This window comes from Ctenopharyngodon idella, chromosome 6 (genome assembly GCF_019924925.1).
Source record: "Ctenopharyngodon idella isolate HZGC_01 chromosome 6, HZGC01, whole genome shotgun sequence".
Classification (NCBI taxonomy): Eukaryota; Metazoa; Chordata; class Actinopteri; order Cypriniformes; family Xenocyprididae; genus Ctenopharyngodon; species Ctenopharyngodon idella.
Window position 1 is genome coordinate 30,472,608 of NC_067225.1, and position 27,242 is coordinate 30,499,849.

Genomic DNA, 27,242 nt, shown 5'->3' on the forward strand with positions numbered 1-27,242 from the left:
TTGATGGTAAAAGCGATAGAACACTTTTGGAAAATAGATTTTGATATAATATCTAAGTTTTGATTTATAACATTCTTTGACACTAATCCGAAACATTCCTGAAATATATAATATAGCATCCGTTATATTAATTACATGCATTTAAGCCAGTAGTTTACTTCGGAAATGTTTGTTTGCCTGAAAATGACTATTTTGTCTGTGGAGTTTGTGTGCTGTTCTACAAAAGATCACAGTGTAAGTATAACAACTTTTATTTATTTATGCATTACCATGTTAGAGTGCTTTCTTGTAACAGGAACAGTCAGTGTTGGGTGTAATTAATTACTAAGTAATCTAATTACTGTAATTTAAAGGGTTAGTTCACCCAAAAATGAAATTTCTGTCATTTATTACTCACCCTCATGTTGTTCCACACCTGTAAGACCTTCGTTCATCTTCGGAACACAAATGAAGATATTTTTGATGAAATCAGAGAGTTTTTTTTTTATCCCCCATAGGAAGCAATGTAATTAACACATTCAGTGTCCAGAAAAGTAGTAAAAACATCGTTAAAATAGTCAATGTGACTACAGTGGTTCAACCTTAATGTTATGAAGTGTCGAGAATACTTTTTGTGTGCAAAAACAAAACAAAACTAGCGACTTTATTCAACAATTTCTTCTCTCCCCTGTCATTCTCCTACACTGTTTACGTTCAGCGCTTCCAGGTTCTACGTCAGAACGCCGACTCAGTATTGGCCGACGCGGTACACGTGAGCAACACGACACATGCGTGTGCTGCTGACGCAGGAGCCGGCCAATAATGAGTAATTAGTAATAAGTAATCCAATACTTTTTAGAAAGAGTAATTAGTACAGTAATCTAATTACACTGTTGAGCTGGCTACAGTATATATAGTTTCTCTTTTTGTCACTATACTGTTTGTTAATGAGCTTTTTGATAAATTCATAATTAATTAATTTATTTATTAATTAAATAGTAATAATAATTTTGGTTACACTTTATTTTAAGGTGACATAGTTACATTGTACTTACTGAAATAAGTACTAAGTATTATTAACTACATGCAATTATAGAGTTGTTAGGATTAGTTACTTGTAATTATGCATAATTTACTGTTATTACTATAGTAAGTACATGTAGTAACCTGTAACTATGTCACCTTAAAATAAGGTGTTACCATAATTTTTATTTGTTATTTATTTATATGTATTTATTATGTATATGATATTTGCAGGCTGCAGTAGGATGAGAGAGTAAACACTATATAGCAAAAAGCTAAAAGAATCACTCCTAGCAATACTTGATCACAATGATCACAATGCAGTGCATTAGATCCCTTCAATTGATCATTTTAATATTTGTTGTGCTTCCAAAATCATGAAATAATGAAAAGAATTATGTTCATTGTTCATGTTCATGGCTTTACTTGACATTCTCAAGCTAAGAATAATGATAACAGCAGCATCTGGTTTGACTTACAGTGTATTGAAAACACATTGCACAGAAGCTTACTTCAGAGAGCAGGCCTGCCATCTAATCAATGCTTCAGTGTTGCTTACATTCAATTACAGCACTTAAAAGAGACCTTTTAACTTTTATTTAAAGACTATACACATAGAGATTCACTGCTGCTTTGACATTTTCTGCTTTGACAGAATTTCTGTGACTATAAACAATACTGTATTAAACAAAATGCTGTATATAACTATAAACCACAATGTACTGAAAATATGATCACTGAAGTGCACTGTTGATTTGTGCATATGAAGAAGATACTGTATTACATAAATTAAAGTATTTCATGTAGTCTGAAAAATACATTATTGTACAAATGTTTGGAGTCAGTAAGATTTTATTAGCTTTTTAGTTAAAACAAATTAATATTTTTATTTAGCAGGGATGCATTATATTGATAAAAAGTGACAGTAAAGAGGTTTATATTGTCAGAAAGATTTCTATATCAAATAATTGCTGTTCTTCTGAACTTTTTTCATTAAAGAATCCTGAAAAATGTTTCTCTGTTTCCACGAAAATATTAAGCAGTGCAGCTGTTTTCAATATGTAATAAGAAATATAATAAGAAATGTTTCTTGAGCAGCAAATAAGCATATTAGAATGATTTCTGAAGGATCAAGACTGGAGTAATGATGCTGAAAATTTAGCTTTGCATCACGGAAATGAATTACATTTTAAAATATTTTCAAATAGAAAACAGTTATTTCACAAAATTTCTGTTTTTACTGTATTTTTGACCAAATAAATGCTGTCTTGGTGAGCAGAAGAGTCTTAAAAAATTGTATCGACCCCATACTTTTGAATGGTAGTGTTCTTAATAATTAACATATCAAAAAATGTGTATAGCATTTTACACAGTGCAGAAACACTTCTGACATTTCATGTCAGCTCTCAGTTTGTTCTCAAGGGATCTTTGAAAAGTGTCCTTTTGCCATTATGGCCTCCAGATGTCTGTTTGATGGCAACAGCAATCAAGAGCCTGTACGTCAGCTCAGTGTCCTCCCTGAATGATGGCACTCAAGGTTCAAGGGGTAATGAATCATGGCTCCCCCTCATAGAAAGGTTTATTACCTCATCATTACAGTAATAGTACTGCCCGTCTATATTACTCTATGTCTGCACTGCTGTGCTGTGTACTCAAAAGTATCTGCTTTAATGAAAAGTGATATATCAGTATGTGATGTCTTGCTAGTTTTTTGACATCATATGTTCCACTTTGCTGCTTAGTTTAACCAAAACTGTCTGACCAACATGTAAAGCAATCAACATTTTTTTGGCTTCTTTTTTTTTTTCATTTTGATGTGCTGTTCAAGAGAAGAATAGAGGTTGCTGTTACTTTTATTAGCAATGTGACTTATGATTTTTGCTGACATACACTCTTAGTTCTAATATGTAATATTTAGGTACTAATATGTACACTGTTGGTACCAATATGTAATTTTAAGGTACAAATATGCATTCTTTAGGTACAAAGGTGTACCTGTTGAAAGGGTACTGCCCTAGTGACAGCGTTTGTACCTTTTTTTCTGAGATTGTATGATAATGTGAAAATCTGAAGGAGCTATATTTAGAGGCAAGAATATGCAAATCACCTATGAACCACCTAGAAATGACCTAGTAACCACTGAGAACACCCTAACGACATTGAAAATTACTAAAACAGCAATGTCCTGGCAACCACCCACAACAAACTGATACATCTAGCATGTATCAGTTTTTTCTCTCGCCATAGACATGCAGGAAAACACAAAACAGGTGTTTTCATTACCATGTTAAAGACTGTAGGTATTCAGCTTGGAAAGATTAGATCAGTTCAGATCTCAAAGTCTTGAGGATTTACTGTAAACCTGATAGGTATGAAGTTCTAGAGCCAGCTGTCTTGAAGGCATATGTTGACTTCAGATCACATACAGAACATAAGGTCTAAAATCTCATAGTTTCAGTAGGTTTGTCCACACAGGTTCAGGTTTGTCTGAGAATAAGGCCACCATGTGTGAAGGTTTTCCACTGGTTACCTAATGAGGTCCAGACATGAAGCATCGTTATCATGAAATACGAGCTATTCAGTTGCACATCAAAGCCGGACCAGCTCCATGAAGTTACTTATCACAACACAGTCGTGATAAAACATACAAACAAGCTGTATTATGAAGAGTCATCTGACAGTTAGTACTTCCATATTTTATTTTATTTTATTTTTCTAGCATTGTGCCATACATCTGCACAAGTTTAGATACAAAAACATTTCTGTAACCATAAATTATGGTTATTTTGTAATGGTTTTACTGCATGACAAAATTATAATAATGTGGTTGCTAGTAGCATTGTAGTAAAATCAAACATTACCAAAGAATGCATGAAATCCTAAAAGCATTGCCTTAAAACCACACATGCAAATACACATGCAACAGAGTTATAAAATACAGACAGACAGACAGACAGACAGACAGACGGATAGACAGACAGACACAGATGGATAGACACAGACGGATAGACAGATAGTGAGATGGATAGACAGACAGACAGACAGACAGACAGACGGATAGACAGACAGACAGATGGATAGATGGATAGGCAGACAGACACAGATGGATAGACAAAGACGGACAGACAGACAGACACAGATGGATAGACACAGACGGATAGATAGACAGATGGACAGACAGACATACAGACAGACAGACAGACAGACAGATAGACAGACATACAGACAGATAGACAGACAGACAAACACAGATGGATAGACAGATGGACAGACAGACAGACAGATGGACAGACAGACAGACAGACAGACAAACAGATAGACAGACATACAGACAGATAGATAGACAGACAGATGGACAGACAGACAGACGGATGGGTAGACAGACACAGATGGATAGACAGATGGACGGACAGACAGACAGACAGACAGACAGACAGACAGACAGACAGATAGATAGATAGATAGATAGATAGATAGATGGATAGATGATTGTTAGCGTGCTTTATGATTGTTAGCGTGCTTTGGCTGCTCTTGTCCTGTTGAGCAGATTACACACACAGTCCGTCTGGAGCATATGGTCCTTGTTTGGGATGCCCTGCTACTTTTATATATGTGAGCTAAAGTCTGTAAGCACTTGAACTTATTTTCTTTGCACCTCAGAGCGAGTCTCCACTTTGTGTCTTTCTCTTTTACAGACAGACACTGCTAGACCATTACATACAACCTGTCAATCAGCTGACATCGTTAAACTGTCTATTAAACTTGGTTGTTTATAAATGTCTGACAGGAGTGTAAATTGGCCCCTGAATGATTTTATGAATAAAATTAATAATCAAACAGATATTAATAATAAAACATAATAGAAAACATCATTCTACATCATATTCGGCTTCAGATATTTGACAGGAATATGATGTCTTCAAAACTCACTCCCAGATTCCATCTGTGGAATATTGAAGGAATGTGTTTCATGCATTCCATACATTCTACACTCCGGACTTTAAATAGAGTGTCAGTCATCATTATGTGTGTGTTTTAAGGTCAGCTGATGAATGAGTTCAGGCTAAAGGGAAACAAGAAGGTGACCAGGTCAGTGTTAAATGAAACTGCTTGCTTTAAAAGTCAGTAGTAGTACCTTACTTTTTTGGCAGAGGCTAATCAATCTTCCTGCGAGGAATAAAATAGATATATTTGAAATTTTGCATATATAGCAACACTGTAAAGTCATGTTTGGTCTTTTGTTTTCTAGTAAAAATATCCATTCATCTAAACAATATCTAAACATAATTTTTTTTATTACTTTTTTTTACTTTTAGAAAATATATCTTGAATAATTTTCTCCCATTGGGAAACTGCATATTTTGCATATTTTTTTATCCTTCCCCCCCAGTGAAAATATCTAAACATCCTTAAAGGTGCAATGTGTAATTTTTAGGAGGATTTATTGACAGAAATGCAATATAATATACATAACTATGTTTTCAGTGGTGTATAAAGACCTAACATAATGTTTTTATTACCTTAGAATGAGCCATTTCTATCTACATACACCGCAGGTCACCTTACAAGTTAAGTCGCCATTTTGTGCCGGCATGTTTCTACAGCAGCCCTAAACGAACAAACTGCTCTACAGAGCACATTTGCTTGACTGGCTACTCTCTGTTGTCTCAGACGACGACATGTTTGTCCTGTGTTGGCCACCATAGCTTCTCTATATTGCAAACCTCGCTGCTAGATGCCACTAAATTTACACACTGCACCTTTAAAACAAGATAAAACTTCCTGCAAAACAAAATAGCTTTTTTTTTTAGAAAATATAACTTGATATAAATATAAATATAACATTTTTTAAGAATTACGAAGTGTTGTGATGTTTATGCATATAAAATGTCACTTGTATGTAACTACTTCTAATGTTCTTTTGTCCTTTTATTAGCTTGACAGGCCAAGGTCACAATAAGCTTTCATTTTATGGAGAAGAGCTGCGCATTTCTCCAAAACATCTTATTTTGTTTCATCCTGCAGGAATTGGAACAACATGAGGGTGAGTAAACAATGACACAATTTTCATTTTCCTCCTAAAATAAAGCATGCATTACAGCAGTCCTGTATAAAACATGATCTCTGTCAAAGGAAATGTTAAAGGGAAAAGTGATTTGATGATAAAAGGTGTAATAAAAAGTAAGAATATCTGGTTTGAAAACAACTGTAGATATGATATCTGTGTCTTTATCTTCTGATGAGATTGAGTACCAAGTACTTGTGGAGGGGAGCTGCCCCTCTCAGTACATCCATAACAGCCTCAAAGAAAACCAGAGAGAGACAATCCAACAAACGAGAACCAGCAGGGAAGAGGGCTCCCCGGCATCACAACAGACCCAGGGCTGACGGCGAGCTTTGAATTCATTGGAGTTACACTGATTGGAAGAGAGCGCAACAGAGACGTGTAGTGTCACTGCCTCATGGCGTGCCTCAGAACGGCCAGTATCTTACCCGCTGCATCTGGTGCATATTTAGTTGGATGTCATGAGCGCAACGGCGCCTATCCCCCCTCCATGCACTTTCAGCCCAGTTATCAAACACAGAGCCAATTCAAGAGTTCACAACCTTACTGGGGCTGCACACCTCAGCGCTTGTTTGGTGACATCAGCCTGTATGTGTGCATGACACCGTACCTACACCAGATGAGAGTGGCACAACATGACAAAAGCAAGTAGAACCCATTATAATCAGCGATGCTGTCTACACTGGATGTGGCATGGCCCGACATGACAGTAAACTGATGCCCTGTTCTATTTCTGACACTCTCCAAGCACTCGCGCTACTTCTAACATGAAGAACAAATGGATTTGCAATGGTCGCTTTGTAGCGTCCAGTATAGACAGCCACAAGCTGTTGCGGTGCGTCCAGTGTAGACACGGTGTAAGTAGATTTCAGTAGCTGTCATATGGTGCATAACTTCAGTTATTGTAAGTCACCCAGAGAAGCTGTAGGCTTCAATATCATTGTACAGTAATGGTATCAGATGCTAATACCATGATAGTTTGAAATACACCATGGTTCCATCTGATACGTCTGCCACAGTTAAACTTCAAACCCGAATAAGTTGGGCTAACTCAAAAAATTTGAGGTAATCAGTTATATAAAAATGTTTGAGTTATGATGTTCCCAATTTTAAGTAAGCAGAACTATCAAGTTTTGAGTTTGTAGTACTCATGCATGTTAATTGTATGAGTTAGCTAACTCATACATTTTGATAGCAATTAACATAAAAGATGTAGTTAATTAACTTTTTTATTTTAAGTTCTTGCAAATCAAATGAGTTATTTACTTCACTGTAAACCCTATTGAGAACATAGTGATATTAAATCAATATTAGTTAGTTATTGTTTTTACATTTTTATTTAAAAAGGCCAAAAGCTTTAAATAAATGCACTGGAAATGGAAGCAGTAAGGAGAAAACATAAAGAAGGATCTAACTACATACAAAAGGAATTTTAAAGTGTGTTGTAAACAGCCCTCTTACCAATTTGGAAGCAATAGTAGCCCAATTACCCACAAAAGCTGTTTTCACTGGCATGTGTATTTATGTCTGGTCATTTTCAGTCTAATTCCTTCATGTGTTTTTTGTGGAACGTTTGCTGTTTGTTAAGACAGATCTAAAAACTGGAGATGGCAGTCACAATATATGCATATGCTCACCCTTTTTTCCCACAGATCTTTAATGATACCTTCATCTTTATATTATAAAATAAACAAACCCAGCCTCAAAGTTCTGGAGAACAGGAAGGAGATCTGCATGATTCAGGGCACCACAACCACAGCAAACTGCAATCTGTATTCCACTGTGTTTGGAAAAATAAACCTAGGTCTTCTAAACCATGTAAATATAGAGGGATGAAATAGTTAGGCTAAGGATTATGGTTTGACGGAAAGGTCAAAAGTTGAGTTTTCCCTCAGCTATGCGACATTAAAGTTGAAATACACGCGAAACAACATCCTGAATCGAGGACAATTACTCAACAGCTGAAAAGTAAATTGGACAGATGTTTGTGGAGATCAGGTGATGTGGGCAGGGTGAGCATCATGCTGTTAGCGATGAGTTTCCATGAGGCAGGGAGGGAGGCCGGCTCTCTTTCAGAGGCAGTCTTTCAGGCAGATGTTACGGAACCTGTTCCTTGTCGAGATGCATTGGCAACTTTTGGCTGTCCTCTCGCTGTTTTGTCAGACGCTTGTATTGACGGTAGCTGTGAGAAAACGAAGTGGTAAGACAACTTTTATCAATTGATCATTTCTATTTCATTCAGTATCTGCTTATAAAAGAAATGCTTATTTGCAAAATAATCAAATATATACCTATACAAAAAAAAGTACCAAAAGTTCCTCCTATAGTTTTTGGACATAGTATTCTTGGAAGTACCTTGGAGTACTTTTATATGCACCGTGGTATTGCAATTCATGTGCCGTGGTAATTTTTTGTAACAGTGACTTCAATATATGCACCAATACCCAAATATTGCATATTTATTTACAAAAATGTTTATTTTTTTATGGAAAGAATACACTCTTAAAAATAAAGGTTTCAAGTTTTCACAGTGATGCCATAAAAGAACCATTTTGGGTTCCATAAAGAACCTTTCAGCGATCAGTTCTTAAAAAGAACCATTTTTTCTTAGTGTGAAAAGCATTTTAGTGATCTTAAGAACCTTTTTCCACTATAAAGAAACTTTTGTGGAATGGAAAGATTCTATGGATGTTTCTTCATGGAACCATCAATGCCAATAAAGAACCTTTATTTTAAGAGTGCATAGTTCTGTATCCCAAATCTGATTGGATGAGCAGGTTCAATAGCTGAGTTATGTGATTACACGTGTGATTATCAGTTGAGTTTTATATGAATGTGAGGAATTGCTACGTTGCTTAGCAATTTTATTAATTTAAAAAAAAATTTTTTGTGTGTGTTGTAAACAGCCCTCGCCATTTGTCGCCATTTAATTAAAGTAAGTTGCTATGTGTTGCAGTAATTCCCTGGGTTTTTTTCTGAGGCTTATTACATTAATATGCCATATTTCTGTATTGTGTTAGTTGATGTGTTTTGGCATCCTGTTGAACGATGTAACTGAATAACCTACTGAATTAGCATTATAGGTGTGCTTCACTGAAAGTGTTTGTGACTGTTTTAAATCCTTCATCTATATGGGATGTGTCCAATTGGGAGACAGATCTGACAGCTGAATGGAGTTGATAGTGCTGTTTTTATGAGTCTATGTGTGATATAGATGAGGGTCTTACAGCATCAGTTAAGTGCTGCTAATAATAGAAGATTTCTCTCATTACTGCGATTTGTTGACATCTTGTAACTCATGTTCCTTTTCCTACAAGAAGAAGAGAGAGATCTGTGAGGTAGATGAACTGTGTGAGGGGTAGATGAGCAGGGAGTAACAGAAAACCATGGAAACAATGTTCTGACAGCTTCTATCCATGCAAATATACTATCCATATACTATTCTATCCATTTAAAATAACTAAAGTACTTATATAGAAGAAAATGACTGTAAAAAAAAGTTCTGGGTGGTTGCTATGGCGTTGCTAAGGCGTTCAGGGGGGTTGTTTACTACCTCAAAAGACACCCTCGTTTTTATGATATGACTCGGGTCCATCATTCAATGTGCTGGATAAAAATATTGATTATCCAGCTAATCGGGATCTTTATTTAAAAAATTCTAAGCTACTGTGTGATTTTTAAAGGGTTAGTTCACCCAGAAATGAAAATTCTGTCATTAATTACACAACCTCATGTCGTTCCACACCTGTAAGACCTTCGTTCATCTTCAGAACACAAATTAAGATATTTTTCATAAAATCTGTTGGCTCAGTGAGGCCTGCATTGCCAGCAAGATTATTTCTTTTTTCAATGCCCAACAATATCTAGTGATGGGCGATTTCAAAACACCGCTTCATGAAGCTTCAAAGCTTTACGAATCTTTTGTTTCGAACTGCCAAAGTCATATGATTTCAGTAAACAAGGCTTCGTTACACCATAAGTGTTTCGAAATTTCAATGGTTCACCACTAGGGGGCGTGACTTTGGCAGTTTGATACACGCTCCGAACCACTGATTTGAAACAAAAGATTCGTAAAGCTTCGAAGCTTCATGAAGCAGTGTTTTGAAATCGCCCATCACTAGATATTGTTGAATAAAGTCGTTATTTTGTGTTTTTGGTGCACAAAAAGTATACTCGTCGCTTCATAACATTAAGGTTAAACCACTGTAGTCACATGAACTATTTTAAATACGTCTTTAGCACCTTTCTGAGCATCTGAAAGTGTTAATTGTCTTGCTGTCAATGCAGGCCTCACTGAGCTATTGGATTTTATGAAAAATATCTTAATTTGTGTTCCGAAGATGAACGAAGGTCTTATGGGTGTGGAACGACATGAGGGTGAGTAATTAAAGACAAAGTTTTCATTTTTGGGTGAACTAACTCTTTAATGATCCCTAAGTTTATAACAATTCAAAATATGTTTTATTTAATATTAAGGGTGCAACCTAATGTGTGCAAAAAGAAAAGATATTTATTGTTTATGTTTTATTTTGATTGAAAATCACAGCAAGGTCATTTAATTCAGACTTGTCTAAAGGCCAAAGGCAATATTGAGTGATTGCGCAAACTTCACCATATGAAAATACTTTTGATACAGCATGATAGTCATTATACATCAATCTGCAACATTGCTAAAAAAAACATTAAAGACAAATATTTTTTTAGGGCGATTTTGCTGTGCATTTAGACAAATATTTTTACTGGTGGTGTTTGTTGCAATTTAGCATTTTTGTTTGTTTGTTTTTTCCTTTTTAGTGTATGTTTTAAGTGTATCTGGTGCATTTTGTTTCACAACTACTGAGGCTTCAGTTTATCCCGCATGAAAACTTTGTTTCCAGAGGTTCATTTATAGGCATCCAATGTTTCAATTGGATAGGATTGTATGATTGTGGAGTTACATTTTACTTAGTAGAAGTTAATAATAACAACATATGTTTTTTATTATAGATTATATAGTTATATAGAACTGATATTGTGGCTTATTGCTGTGACTAATGAAATACTACACTTCTTCTCTAAGTGTTAGAATGAAACATCCATGAATTTCCCAACATGAACAGTGTTATGAAAGTCTGAAACTTGAGCTCTAAACAAAAAGAACATTTCTATCTGAATATTATATTTGATTTTGCCAGGTATGGTTTTTATCTAGTATTAGTTAAGATTTGTAAGGTCAGCACGTATAATTTTGCAGCTGATGTCTTATCCATGATGTGGCTTCATATTTATGTGCATATTTCCTGCAGAACGTGACTGAAATATAGACCATTTGGTAATAAACGGTGATGTACAGCAGTAATATCTATCAGCTGATTTACCACTGATTTTCCAGAATAGTCACAAAGCTTTAGATCTAATTTTTGAGCCTCTACATTAGTATGCATTGCTTTAGGTTTTCACAAAATTACACTTGATAAGTCATTTTTTTATATAAATAACAAATGATTTACCCAAACTAGCCCTAATTTATTTGTAGAACTAGAAAATAAAAAGTGAAATACAAAAGAACAGAGATATCCTAGGGAGCAGAAGCATGCAGAATTTTCAGGCTCAATCATTAGAGAGCACATTCACTCCTCCATAAGCATAGAAGTATCTGGCCTTCATTTCTTATTTGTATTTCCCCCCATATTTTCTCAATTTCATTTGATTGACATCCATGTAGAAAATCTAGAAGAATATAATGATGAGAATGCAGCGGATGCATCTCGGCTTGGCTCACCAATGTCTTTTTAGACAGCGGTGTCTCTCTTTATTTCCCTAATGAAGGACATGAAGATGAGAACCATCTGCCCCTTTCCTCACATCTCCCCCTGTGAACCCTCTCAGTGGCTCAGAGTGACACAACACACGCAGACAAGAGCCTTCAATCTCCAGTCTCTGGCTTTGGCATTAGTTGGATGTAAACATGCATGCACTCTGTACATTGAGAACACATTTTGCGAAAAGAAAAAGAGAGACAGAGAGAGTAGATAGTTATTTAGCTGATGCTTTTATACAGTTGACTTACAGTGACAAACTCAGTCCAGGGTTAAGTGCCTTGCTCAAGGGTACAATGGCGAAAGCCACTTTCTTTAAAGGGATCGAACCAGTAACTTTGTTTACTGGCCCTGACCTTTGACCGCTAAGGCTACAGTTGTAGTTGCTCATCCCTGATGGTTTTAGCCATGGATAGTTATAATGATCGAACAAACCAAAAAGTGGCCAAAAATATATTGCTTTTAATTTACTTTTACTTATATTTAATTATGTATTTTATTTGTATAAATGTATGTTGTCCAATAAATTTTTTTCCAATACAGTTGCAAGAAAAAGTATGTGAACCACTTGCAGAATCTGTGAAAATGTTAATAATTTTAACAAAATAAGGGAGATAATACAAAATGCATGTTATTTTTTATTTAGTACTGTCCTGAGTAAGATATTTTACATAAAAGATGTTTACATGTAATCCATAAGACAAAAAAAATAGCTAAATTTATTAAAATAACCCCGTTCATAAGTATGTGAACCACTGATTCTTAATACTGTGTGTGGTTACCTGGATGATCTACGACTGTTTTTTTGTTTTGTGATGGTTCTTCATGAGTCTCTTGTTTGTTCTGAGCAGTTAAACTGAGATCTGTTCTTCAGAAAAAATCTCCAGGTCCTGCAGATTCTTCAGTTTTCCAGCATTTTTTGCATATTTGAACCCTTTACAGCAGTGACTGAATGATTTTGAGATCCATCTTTTCACACTGAGGACAACTGAGGGACTCAAACACAACTATTAAAAAAGGTTCAAACATTCACTGATGCTCCAGAAAAAAAACATGATGCATTAAGAGATGGGGGGTGAAAACATGATTTGTATGATCTTTCTTATTTTGTTAAAATTTTGCACATTTTCACAGATTCTGCAAGTGGTTCACATACTTTTCTTGCAACTGTACATTTTGCATTTTAAGATTGGAAATATATTTTCATGAATAGGACATTTTGCAATATATTTTTATTTCAAAGTTATTTTCAATTTGAAATATATATATGAAATATATTTTGATTAGAAAACAAGTTAATGTTTGTCGGAAATATTTTGCTAAAATAGATATATATTTGCATTTTAAGTTATTTATTCATATATTTTAAAATCTATATAGCAAAATATTTTTGACAAACATTAATTTTATCTGATCAAAATATATTTCATATTATATATATATATATATATATATATATATATATATATATATATATATATATATATATATATATACATATTTGAAAGTTATTTTAAATTTAAAAAAGTACATTTTCTTTAGCTGCACTTTTTACAATAAATATATAATTCATATCATATAGGGTGCTCTGGGTAGTTGCTAGTTAAACGAGTCTCTTTCAAATGAGTCTCTTTTTTATTTCTTTTTTTGCTTTTATTTTCTACCAGAAGAAATTCTGAAGTCTGATTGCATCATTAATCACCATTAACCATGACAATTCCCACATCAAAATTCAAATCTGTACTGCGCTGCCAAAATGCATGCAGAAATATACTTTCTCGAGTTTAGCCAGGTGACAGAAAGAAATCCAGCCCTTTCCAAGCAGCCAAAGAGATGACATGCCTGCTTATGGTCTTTAGAATGTCATCTCAAAGCCCCAAATGTCAGTGCAGAAGGTGTAATGTGTCAGAGAATATGACTGCACATAAATCCCAATCCACAGTCCTAGACACGTTCTCTTGCGATGCTACGTTACCTGTTTACTAATGATCATTTGAAATGTTTTTCAGAGAGCTGGAGACCGGACTGCAGGAGCTGTCAGGAGTGTTCGAAGGAAAATGGCTGTCTGCGCTGCTCTGAGCGGCTCTTCCTTTTCCTGAACAGAGATGGCATGAGTCACCACGGCTCTTGTCTTCACTCCTGCCCCTCTGGACACTTTGGCCTCCGGGGCAAAGATCTCAACCGCTGCATGAGTGAGTCCATCCATACATAGCAAAACAGTGTACAATAATATATAAACGTCCAGAGCTGAAAGTACTACAATATAATAATAGACCCTTTTCACAGACTGTGATGACAACTGTGAAAAAAAAAAAAAAAATGTATGTACATTTATAACACTATACTTAATATTATATTACCGTTGAATCAAATTACAAAAAACCAGTTAACGCTGCTGTGAGGGTGTTTCTAATACAGTGGCTATGGAAGTGACGGTAAAAATGACATCTTTCTCTCTTCTGACTGCCGTTTTCAATCGCTCTCTATTTTTTTCCTCTTTTTGAAAGTTATGAAAACACTATTGTGGAGTTTTTCTTTTGCTATTTGTGCAAATGGAAACGCAAAAAATATATTTATTAAAGTCTCTCATGACGACTTCCGCTTCTGAGAAACCCGGAAATGTGAAAAGGGTCTATAATAAAAATAATAATAATAATAATAATAATAATGTTTTAAAACAATAGGTCCTTAACATTAAATCTGAATTTATCATATTTATTTGTTTATTTAAAATATTTTTAAAAGGAATTCTGTTGGATAATAATAAAAATATATATTAATATTAATAATAATTTGTATTTATTTATTTACAAAAACCTATTTAAGTTTGTTTTTGGGGCAATTCATCTCTTTGAACTTGATATCTTGAGAAAGCCTGTAATAATACCACACACCTTCTACATGACTGTAATCCTAATACATATATCCCCCAGAATGCAAAGCTCCAGAGTGTGAGAGGTGCTTCAACAAGGACTTTTGCACCAAGTGCAAGGGAGGATATCTGCTCTTCAAAGGCAAATGCTTTAAAAGCTGTCCAGAGGGCACATTTCCTCAGTCCACAGACTGCGTGGGTAAGAGCTTTACTCGTTTTCAGAACTTCTTTATGGGTAGATGCCATTAAACTCTCATTATCATACTGAAAGAAACCTATCAGTCATGTTTTATAGGAACAATTACATCAAGATGTTTTCTCATGTGTGGCAATAAAAAGCAGCAGGTTTGGGCTTAGAGAAAATTTCTGGTTGCATTTACTAGGGTATTTACATGCCATTAACTTGATGTTGTGCAAAAACAGCTTACTTACTTGCTTTGATAAAAAAGATCAAGTCATGTCGCATTTCATTATATAGCACACTAGATACAATAGTTTTTATTTGAATCCAAACACAGGAACTCACATAGGAATAAACGCTAACCACTTTAACTAATAAACGAGAACTGACAAGGGACTGAACATAACAGAGAGTATAAATACAAGGTGAAAATAATGAAAGACAGGTGCAAATTATAAGTAACCATAGAAATAAATGAGAACATAATCAGTAACCCAGGAAACTGAAACTAAACAGAGCAGGGAAACAGGAACTAAAGGAAACAAAACAGAATATCAAAATAAGAGTCCATAACCGTGACAACAGAAGGCAATAGAGTTATTATTCAACTCAAGTCAGTTCAGTGTGTTGATTCACAGTTCAATAACAATGTCGATGTTGCAGACCTCATCAGATCAGGAATAGTTCACCCAAATTGACATTTTGCAGAGTGAGTACAGATTGGTAATGCAGTTTGCTTATATCTCTTTGGACTCCAGAAGGATGTGTGTTCCGTGTCTTTGGCGTCTGGGGTGAATGGAGCCCGTGTCAGCACAATGGCCTGAGCTGTGGTGTCAGATGGGGGCAGCAGAGCAGGACCCTTGAGCTGTCCAGCAACACGCCTGAAGAGACTGAAGCGTTATGTCCACTTCAGACTGAGAGCAGAAAGTGCCGGATGAAGAAAAGGTGTCCAAAAGGTGAGTAATATTTTTAGTATTGTTCATGCCAGTTGCAGAATTTCATTCAGTAGTTGATATGACATTATAAAGCACAGTGATCCTCTTTAAATCTCCACATCGAGTCTTTCTAGTAGCAGCTCGCTGTCCAATGATTTACACTTTACATTAAACACAAGATCCAAACATTGTAACTTAAAAGAGTTGAAATGGTTCCTTGTCCTTGACCAAATTTGGGAAATTGTGTTTTGTTTCCTGTAAGAGCCATTATGTTGTATTAATTTTCTGTTGTAATTACATTTTTGCCACTGGGTGGAGTGCGAGTCTAATTAGTATATGTAGCCAGAGAGTAAAGCCGCGTTGCCACAGCAGGAACTTTCTCCAGGAACTAGGGGTGGTACTGGACCGCAGGAACCAGGGTCTAAATGAAGTTCTGAGTAAAATTTTCCCCTCAGAAAGTCCCTGCTCGCAAGGTAGTACTTTTTCAAAGTTCAGGAACTTTCAGGGGTGGGACTTGGGCGCTGAAAATGCTGATTGGTTGAGTTCACGCAACATTTTGATTGGTTGACTCCACGCAGCATTTTATTTCAACCACCATTTTTAAAAGTCTGTTGCGGTGCAAGCAGTAAGAGTTGTTTGCTATTCGAATCAACAATGGAGTTTAAAAAATACAACTGATGGACCGATGACGAGGTTCAGGCTTATATATGCGGAGGACAAAATCCAGCGGGAACTGGAAAGTCAAGCACAGTCTTACGTCACCAGACTCTTCTTCACGTTACGATGGAAACGCAGACAGCAACAGGTCTGGGGGAAAAAAGTTCCTGGGACAAATTGTTCCAGGTAATTTCATTGGAAAAGTAGTCTTGCATAGCCCAGTATTGCCAAGTCGTGGTTTTCCTGCGGAATTGGGCTACTTTTAAGCTGTTGCCACAGGTTAATTTTTTTCTGCGGGTTGATTTCCACCCCCGTATGTATGATTTTTGCACTCCAACACCCTTAAAACAACACCCAGAAGTACAAATTCAATGGAGAATTCGGCCGCCCAATGTAGAAAATCGCTTTGGGCTTTTTTTGGCCTACTTTTGACAGGTCATTGGGCTACTTTTGTTGCACAGACCTGGCAACCCTGGCATAGTCAGACCTTCATACTGACGGCAGAAGGTCTGGACTCCATTGCAGCTTTCATTGGCCAAGGACCGCCCAGGGGCCGTCTGACTGACATGTAAAGCAACCAATCACAGTTAATTTTGTTCCGCGTCATGTTTAGGGGAGTGAAAATATAAAGTCAATGTCCCTACAGTAACAGACCGGCATGATAATAAATTATTCATTCAGGAACATATTTTTGAAAATCCAGCATTTAGTTGATCCTGGTAAGCGTTCATTGTCACAGTTGTAAACACATTAAAGAACGCGACACACACGCCTCTGGGAAATCCTGTAGAATTCAACCAATCAAATGACGACTTTTGAAACTCCTGAAGTGTTTCCCATTTTGTGTGCCATATGCATCAGATGTTCAGTCAATGGTCTGTGAGCGTGACGTCTGAGACTAGAGGGTAAGAGATGTCAGGTGTAATGTGTTACAGGATCAGCAAAATATGTTGATCCAGGAACACGTCTTATATGGCAAGATCACGGTGACCATTACATAAGCAGGTGGAAGCAAGCTTTGGGATTTACTATATGTTTGTGCATCGGAACTGTAAGTTTAAGAGGACTTTTACAAGCTTTGTGATTAAAAAAGGTTGATAAAAGCATTACTGGAATGGAAGCGTTTCTTATTTAGATCTCACATGTCAGAAACAACCCTACAACACCTGGTAACACAACAAAATGGTTATGTCACTTCATTTCCATTTGATGCTCTACTGGAAATCATTTGTTTGTAGCAGTAATCATCACTGGCAGATCAGATGTCTGGTGGCATTAGGAAAACGAGACGTGATATTTTCTCTGTCACCTTCAGCCGCCCTTAATGGCAGCCATGTGTGATGGAAAGACTTCATGACATTTCATTCTATTTCTATCATTATAATTTCATTGGCTGTTGTTTTCATTTGACACTGTGGTTCGGAATGGCATACTACATACTATTTTGGGGAGAATATAGGGTGCAAATTTTATATGTATGCGTGCACTGACTTGCAAAATATAAAATGAATACAATATAAAATAATACATAATGCATAGGAATACTGTATCCTACAATGCAATGCGCTCAACTTGATATTAAATTTCTAGTATGATGAAAAAAATAAAGTAATATCAGCATTTTGTTTTTATTTTTAACATCTCCTTGACTCATTGGGCGACAAAAACATTTTAATTGGATTAATAATGGAAAATAATATATTATATATATATATATATATATATATATATATATATATATATATATATATTATATTGCAAAATTATACTTTTATATTATTGTAAAAAATATATATAATGTTAAATAATATTTTCATACACTTTTCAAATTTTTGGGGTCAGTAAGATTTTTTTTAAGAAATTAATACTGTTATTCAGCATGGATTTATTAAATTGATCAAAAGGGACAATAAAGGCATTTACAATGTTTCAAAAGATTTTTATTTCAAATAATGCTGTTCTTTTGAACGTTCTATTTATGTTTCCACAAAAATATGAAGCAGCAGAAGTGTTTTCAGCATTGATAATTATAAGGAATGTTTTTTGAGCAGCAAATCAGCATATTAGAATTGTTTCTGAAGGATCATGTGACACTGAAGACTGTTTTGATCACAGGAATAAAGTACATTTTAAAATATATTCAATAGAAAACAGTTCTATTAAATTATAAAAGGATCTCACAAATTTATTACTGTTTTTACTGTATTTTTGATAAATAAATGCAGCCTTGGCGAGGAAAAGAGACTTCATTCACACCAAACCTTTGAATAATATAATATAATATAATAATCAGGGATAAACATTAGTAAAACAGAATTCAACAGAAAATCTACTCAAATAGAGTAACTAGTATTTCTACTGTTACTATCTACCTCAGATGTTCTCCATCAGATCGATTGTGGTTTATCTCTGAAGTTGTCACCTCAAAGACTTACTCGTGGTGTGACCAATGAGAACCCGATGAATTAATTTAGTGCTAGGATGTCCTTTAGATTAACAGAAGATCATTTCCTTTCTTCTCAAGTTTCTTTTTCTTGTATAACCCAGAGAGCTAATGAAAGTCAGGCTGCACATCTCAGAGCGGATCACAGCAGAAGATTTGCCAGTGTTTTCTTTTAGGACCCTACAGGTGACCCAAACTTACCTGACTAAATCATAACACAAAAACCTCTGATCATAACTTGGAGATTTATGTTGGTTTTGGGATTAAAGGGTGGGGTGGGCTTAAACCAGATGATTCAGGGCTGTAAATATTGGCTTTTAGTTCTATGTGTGCACATAAGCGGAGAAAATGAAAAGATAGGAAGCTTTAATCGTAGCAGGTAAAAAGCAGGGCAGAGTTAGGCAATAATGAATAACAACAGATATAAGCCTGAAAGAGAACCAAGAAGAGAAAACAAGAAAAATTATGGAGAATGTGATGTTCTTGCCAGGCTGTGGTGTTTTCCAGACCACAGACCCGGTTCCTTAGGCAATAATAACTGTTTACTCCAGTTTTATGATGCCCTTATTATTTCCCCTTTAAAAAGACAAACATGGGTTATGATTTGGTTTAGCTAACAAAAATGTTGAATAAATACTCGTAAGCACCCACCTCTGCACACTATTTGTTCCGCTTTGACTCCAGCATATTTTTTTTTCAGCTCTTCTTTAAGAATGACAATACATACCACCCTGAAGCTCCTCTGTTGTTGATTCTGAATCTTAAAGTCAAGCCAGACATGAACATTTTTTAAGTTCTGTAAGAAACTTGACACACCATTCTCAGGTTATGAGCTGTCAGGGAGATATTGACCACTAACACAAAAGTTATACAAAAATGAATCCTTGCTTTCAGGAGGTAGAATTAAAAATAAGGCAATGAGAGTCAACAGCTTCCTCTCGTTTTATAAAGATACTACTACTACTACTAATAATAATAACAATAACATGAGGCATATATGTGAATACTACATTTTATTTTATGCTGATATTCCTTCACATCGTAATGTGAACATTTTATTTTATATATATATATATATATATTTTTTTTTTTTACATATATTTTTTCTTTTCTTTTCTTTTCTTTTCTTTTCTTTTCTTTTCTTTTCTTTTCCTGGCAGTGAAAAGGGGGTGAGATCAAGCTAGAACATGTTATTGCAAAAATTGACATTTTTGTACATAATTGTAAGCTGACTTATATATATATATTTCTGCTTTTTTAATAAACTCTTTGTTCAAGGTATTCAGGACAGGTATTTCAAACATTGTTTTATTTTACCAGGAAAGGAGTGATTTTGATGCACAAAGTTGTTTTTATTGTCTCTCATAACAAAAATCTTTTATTTAAACCCATGAAAATGCAGATCCTGTTGCAAATAATAGTGAAAAATCACTTTTTAAAACTGTTGTTCCATTATTACCCCTTAGCAGATTTTGACTCTTATGGTTCCACTGCTTACATTAGTGAACTTGGATATGATTCACTGTCTTATATGGTTTTATCTTGACAGATAAAAGGACAAATGAAAGGAGAGAAGAAAGAAGAAAGGCACAGAAAATGTTGAAGCTCTCACCCGTCACAGAACCTCCATGGGGAATGTAAAGTTCTGGAACGGAAGTCACTTTTATTCCTTCCTTAGTAATATATAAACAGTTTTTATAAACAAAATATTTTTGTATAAATATTTTAATTTTAATATTGCTACTTTAATAATCAGGATCTGAGATTGCACATCTTTTTTAATGCAGATCTATGAAGTTTTGTGTACATTATTTTGTTTGCATTTATTTTATTGACAAGTTGGGGAAGCTGTTACCCAATACTACCGCTTGGCTTAAACCCCCGGTACAGTGTGGTTTAACAAAGACAAGATCCATGTTGGACTATGACACTGTACATCTGATGAGTAACAGACGAACAGCTTCATGTGGTTTGGGCTGTATCTCCACAGCTTTCTGTACATGCCTCGGGCTGTTCTGTGTTTTCCAACTACATACTCTCCTAATATTTGCACTTCTTCACTATAATTGTATTAGAGTAAAAAAAATAAAAAAGACACAGAAAAGAGATGGCAAAGATCATGACCTTGCACTCCATTTATTCAAGGTGCATTCACGCCATATTGTAATTACTGTAATTACGTGATTTCAACTTGTAAAAAGCGTTCATGTCCTCGTAGAGCTCGTAATTACAACTTGTAAGCTGTGAATTTTCTAAGAGCTCCTACTTATACCATCTCAAAATTATGGTAATTATGACATGGCGTGAACGCAGCATCAGTCCCATAGATATATGTTGCCTCTTTAGCAGTTGACTGAGTGCCTGCAACTGTAGTTAGACTCATGTATGAATATCTATATCTGCTATAGACTTTAGCAGATGATTCTTACTGTGAGTGACGACATGTCTGGAGCCGTCAAATGTGCCTCCATAGCAGTAGCGGCTCCTGACCATAAAATTCAGGTAGGGCAGATTCTCGGTCTTAGTGCTAATTTATGATAAACATTTCTTAGTATTGCCTTAAGTATTCATTGTCTCTGAATGTTGATTTAGAATGTTATAAGTTGTGGAGCATAGACTGTAAAAAAAGATGGACGATGCACCTTACTGAAGCCGTCAGTGTGTCAATATGGCGCTGACATCTTGAGTCTCGAGTCTGTGCATAGTGAACTTGGAGCCTGAGTATGCGCAGTAGTGAGCGCGAAGTGGAGCCGCGATATCAAGGTCCCGCCCACACTCCCGCAGAATCAGTTAATACAGTTTACTGCAGAACACAATATGTCGGTGTGAAATAAACAGTTCTGGAAATGTAGAAATTAAAGTAAAAAAAAAAAAAAGAAAAGTCAGTTGGTGTTTAAAATGCATTATAATGGCCATTAATTTACATGGTTCATATACTATAACTGAAGCTATAGGTTGTGAAATCAAGCATTTCTCATTCTTACTGTTTTTTTGTTAGCTTACTAGCATAGCATACATCTACCCAATGAGCCTGCTAGCTTATATTATATTAGGTATTTTTTTTTCTTCCAATATCTGTTTCCAGTTTGTTTTATTATGCAATACATAGGCATTCATTTTATATTTTAAGCATGTTGTTTGTGCACTTAATGTAATAAACATCATATAAAAGTAAAATAGGTTATAATTAGTCAAGACTTCATGATAACAACTTTTAATCAGGGATTACCGCCTGGGTCCTAAAGGAGACCCAAATCCAGGGGAGGACTCGATTTCTCATGACACCGGTTTTGACCGGTCCATTATGGTGGACGGCTTATGTATTGCGGCCCATAAGCTGCGTCTTATTTCGGATGCTGCGTCCTCGAGAGGTCGCATTTGAAGGCTGCAAACGTCATCAAGGATGTCTTATTTAAGAAAAGTAACCGTAATAAAATTGACTGTTATTCCTCGTGAGGTGTAAAATACTATAATTTCTTTCTTACTTTGCAATCTAATGGTTACTTTTCTTAAATGCGACCACCTCGATGACGTATGCAGCCTTCAAATGCGACCTCCGGAGGACTCAGCCTTCGAAATGAGACTCAGCAAATTAAACCGCCACTAATGAGCATTCTATGTATATACATATCTATGGTGGCATCTATGTGTACATATCTATGATCAGTCCCATGTCACATTGGAATCAAGCCATGTGATTGGCTCTGGGGATGTCATGTGACCCAATGAGTGGCACAGATTTATTCTTCAGTAATCAAAGTGATAAATTATTTATTTTTTATGTACATTTCTAAGATAACTTGCCACCAGTGTGAATTCTTTTTCTAAAGGCTGAAATTAAATATGGGCTGAAATTAAATATTGTATTATTTTCTTAGAGCCTCAGCAGTACCATTAAACTCATTGTTTCATTTTTTTCCCTTCGTAACTGATTTTCTTCCCCTTGTGAAAACTGAAATGTTCTATGCTGCTTTTGATTTGAGATGGATGGGAATGTGCTGAAATGAATGTGATTTATTTGCACTTCTCCCCCACAGTACTCTCTCAACGGTTGGATTGTATTTACTGGAAACATCACAGTTTTGCTCTCAGCAATTAGACCCAAAGGAAGAATTACTGTTTTCATAACATGAGGAGTTATGAAAATTATACAGATGAGAATGGGATATTTTTTTTTTTTTAGTGCCGCATGATATGAGAAGAAAAGCTTTTTCTGAAAATAATTGCAGATGTTAACCTTGACTTTTTATTTTATTTTAACTTGTGTTGGCTAACTTGTGTGGCCTTACATGAACATTTGCCATAATATGATGTTTTATTACAAAAAAAAAAAAAAAAGTAACTTTAGCATTTGGTGCAGTGGTGTATTTTTGGTAGTTCTATACTTTTAACACAAATTCAGATATAAGCTGTTGGGTAAGTGAACACAAACCCACTCTGGGATTCATAAAGGTTGAATCTATATAATAATGGTAGATTTCAATCCTGTGTTGTCTGACAATATTTTTCAAAAGGGGTTTTTTTTTTTACAACCTTTTTTTACGAAAAATTAATTAAAATGCCTGTTTTTATTTCACCTTTTCAGTTTTTGCTGATTCATGTATAATTTTTCCATAAATGTTTAATAAATAATTTTTGTTGAAGAACGATTAAATTACTATTTTTCTCATGTTCGTGTCAATAAACAGCAGGTGCTTACAGTGACATCTCTGTCCATTTAGTGTGACAACATGCCCCGCTATAGGGGCACAAAAAGTCAATTACAGTGCTCAATAGCTTTTGCAGTCAAGACTTAAGGGTTAAGACAGAAACTGACTTTTAAAAATGAGAAATATTTGCTGGAGTAAAAAGTGTGAAAATGTCAATAACCATTAGTGTGTATGATTCAGCCAATTTCTAAATTCCTTAGTGATTTATAATAGTCCAAATCCACCCTGATTACTGTAGCTTTGAAAGAAAATCCATTCTTTTTCAGCATTAAACTAGTATTGAATAACATAGACCTGCTTTTAGGGTCCTGTTTTTAAAAAAGGACAATGTTCAGGGCATTAAACCACATTCAATCTAAGTGAAAAGCTTAATATATATATAGGAAGGAGAAAAAAACATTTACCTGCCTTGCTCTCAGAGTGTCGTTGTTCCATATTCATCCACTAGATTGCAGTGTTCACCTGATAAAAATACATATGCAATGCATTAAAGTCAGTCTTCTGTTGGAAATGAACATCAAGCAGGCTGTTTCCACATCTCAACAGAGGCACCAAGTTCAGAGGTCATCCGCTCAGCGCAGGGTCACCAGCTCCCAATGAAACTTCACAACAAACCTTAAACATCTCTGTGGGAGTCTCAGAGAAAACATGCCAAATAAAATGTGAAGTGACACATTATATGATGTGCTGTGAGGTTGATACTGAGTGAACAGCATTGAACCTGACACATGTCTTCTTAAGAATGCAAACACCCTCTTTTTTCTAAGATTTATGAGTCCATATGATTAAAGCACCTCTGGTTGAACTGTTATTAGTGGTGTTTGCTAAAGAAGCATTGCTTGGGGTTATGTGATTTCTCTAACAATATATGCTACAACAGTGAATGATGCTGTCTGTAAGTTGCGCTTATTCAGGTGTCTCTGTGTGCTTTTGTTAAATTGATCAGATGTCTGTAACCTTTTAACCCTACACACACATGCACACACCCACCATGTGTTAACTGTCAACAAACGGTGCTATTAATATACACCCTAATTTAATACATATGTTTGAAGTTCTGGATGGCTGCTAGGTGGTTGCTCAATGCCTCAAAATTTCTGTGATATTGTGTCTAGATATGGCCTGTTTTTTATTAGTTGTTTATTATTATTATTAATTTTATTATCCACCAGGCAAAAATCATAAATCCATTCATTTAGAAAAGAAAAAAGATTTTAATATTTCAATAGGCCTACCTATTCACATGTTCGCGGTTCTCTGATGTCGGTTAAGGTCACATGACATGCAGGTAAACAAATAAATTATATATATATATTTTAGTTATTTCATCTTTTTTAGTCTTTTATTTTTGAACTAACGAGATTATTCAAAAAGGGAGGGACCTCAGTGAACGAACCAACAATATGAACAATACGAGAACGAACGATTCATTTTTCTTAAATGATTCGTTTAAAAGCACAGATTCGTTCACTAACGAAACAATGCTGCTTTCTACCCAGAACATTTCTTGAGTCTTGAGCGAGTTACAGTACATTGTTTTCTACAGTTAAAGTGAAGGTAGGTAACGTTAAATTACTAGGTAGGCTACTTAACATCTTATTCACTGGGGAAATTGTAGGCCGCTGAAATTAAATAGGCCTACACTACGTCTACCGAATCTTAGATTAAAAAAACAAAACAAAACAAAACAAAAAATGTTTTGAAAGAAGTGTCTTATGCTCACTAAGGCTGCATTTATTAGATCTGGTGCTCAAGAAACTTTTATTAATATTATCAATGTTGAAAACAGTTGTTTAATATTTTTGTGGAAACCGTGATACATTTTTTGATGAATAGAAAGTTCATAAGAACGGCTTTTATTTGAAATATAAATGTTTTGTAACATTATAAAAGTCTTTACTGTCATATTTGATCAATTTATTGTGTCCTTGCTGAATAAAAGTATTAATTTCTTTTTTAAAACAAAACTTACCTCAAACCTTTGAACGGTAGTGTATCAGAGTTTCCACAAAAATATTAAGAAGCTAAAACTGTTTTCAACACTGATGATAATAATAAATGTTTCTTGAGCAGTAAATCAACATATTAGAATTATTTCTGAAGGATCATGTGACACTCAAGACTGGAGTAATGATGCTGAAAATTCAGCTTTGCATCACAGAAATAAATTACATTTTAAGATATATTCAAATAGAAAACAGTTCTATTAAATTGTAGTAATTTTTCACATTATTACTGTTTTTACTGTATTTTTGATCAAATAAATGCAGCCTTGATGTGCATAAGAGACTTCTTTCAAAACCATAAAAAATCTTAAAGGGTTAGTTTACCCTCACCTTCATGTCCTTTCACACCTTCGTTCATCTTCAGAACACAAATTAAGATATTCTGATGAAATCCGAGAGTTTCAAGGTCCAGAAAAGTAGTAAAAACATTGTTAAAATAGTCAACGTGACTACAGTGGTTCAACCTTAAAGGGTTAGTTCACCCAAAAATGAACCGCTGATTCGAAACACTGATTCATAACGCTCCGAAGCTTCCTGAAGCAGTGTTTTGAAATCGGCCATCACTATATAAGTCGTTATTTTGTTTTTTTGGCGCACCAAAACTATTCTCGTCGCTTTATAATATTAGTATTGAACCACTGTACTCACATGAACTGATTTAAATATGTTTTTAGTACATTAATGGATCTTGAGAGAGGAAATGTCATTGCTGGCTATGGAGCCTCACTGAGCCATCGGATTTCAACAAAAACATCTTAATTTGTGTTCCGAAGATTAACGAAGGTCTTATGGGTGTGGAAAGACATAAGGGGGAGTAATAAATGACATTATTTTCATTTTTGGGTGAACTAACCCTTTAATGTTATGAAGCAACGAGAATATTTTTTGTGCGCAAAAACAAAACAAAAATAAAGACTTTATTCAACACATTTGTCAACAAATGCAATGCAACGTAAATAGGGTAGGAGGATGACAGGGGAGAGATGAATTTGTTGAAAAAAGTCGTTATTTTTGTTCTGTTTTTGCGCACAAAAAGTATTCTTGTTTCTTCATAATATTAAGGTTGAACCACTGTAGCCACATCGACTATTTTAATGATGTTTTTACTAGGGATGCACCGATTCGCCTTTTTCGCTTCCAATACCGATTCCGATACCTGGGATTCAGTATCGGCCGATACTGATCTGATCCGATATTCAAGTAATAAGAAAAGTGCTAAATTACCTAATAAACTGTATGCCTCGCTTAGGGCTGTGACGGTCACCGGCGGTAGTGTGGCGTGTATATAATTTTTTTGATATTCATTCATGTTTATTTCCTTCTGTAAAGTAGTAAAGAGGAAGAGATGATCGTGTTCACTCACGATCCTCAAAAAGTGTTGAGATGAGATGAAAACTGAAAAGTGACGCAGACTTTGTTTAACTTTTTTTTCATAATACTTTCTTTTCATAATATAAATAAATGCATAGCCTAGGCCTATTTGTTTATCCTATAAGTTTGTGAATAAACATGAAAATGTGGACGAAATCAGAAGCTATTAAATGTCTTATAATTAAAATATAAAAAAATTAAAA

The 27,242-nt window shown here is 35.0% G+C and overlaps 1 protein-coding gene and 1 long non-coding RNA gene across 3 annotated transcripts; one reads left to right on the forward strand and one right to left on the reverse strand.

Moving 5' to 3' along the window:
* The first annotated feature begins 38 nt into the window (after window positions 1-38).
* On the forward strand, window positions 39-21,070 carry rspo4 (R-spondin 4). Of its 2 annotated transcripts, XM_051897785.1 has the most exons (7): window positions 39-234; window positions 5,043-5,091; window positions 5,939-6,046; window positions 13,875-14,057; window positions 14,799-14,936; window positions 15,677-15,874; window positions 20,503-21,070. In XM_051897785.1, exons 3-7 carry the CDS (start codon window positions 5,974-5,976, stop codon window positions 20,592-20,594), a joined length of 684 nt encoding a protein of 227 aa, XP_051753745.1. In that variant the 5' UTR covers window positions 39-234; window positions 5,043-5,091; window positions 5,939-5,973; the 3' UTR covers window positions 20,595-21,070. The 2 variants fall into 2 exon arrangements, with proteins under 2 accessions (XP_051753745.1, XP_051753744.1); XM_051897784.1 differs by lacking the exons at window positions 39-234; window positions 5,043-5,091; window positions 5,939-6,046 and adding an exon at window positions 8,111-8,267.
* On the reverse strand, window positions 8,109-13,927 carry LOC127514697 (uncharacterized). The gene is made up of 4 exons (XR_007930687.1): window positions 13,841-13,927; window positions 11,829-12,025; window positions 9,295-9,377; window positions 8,109-8,249 (listed from the first exon to the last, which is right to left on the reverse strand). It is a non-coding gene; the product is annotated as an uncharacterized LOC127514697 (long non-coding RNA).
* Window positions 21,071-27,242: the final 6,172 nt, after the last annotated feature.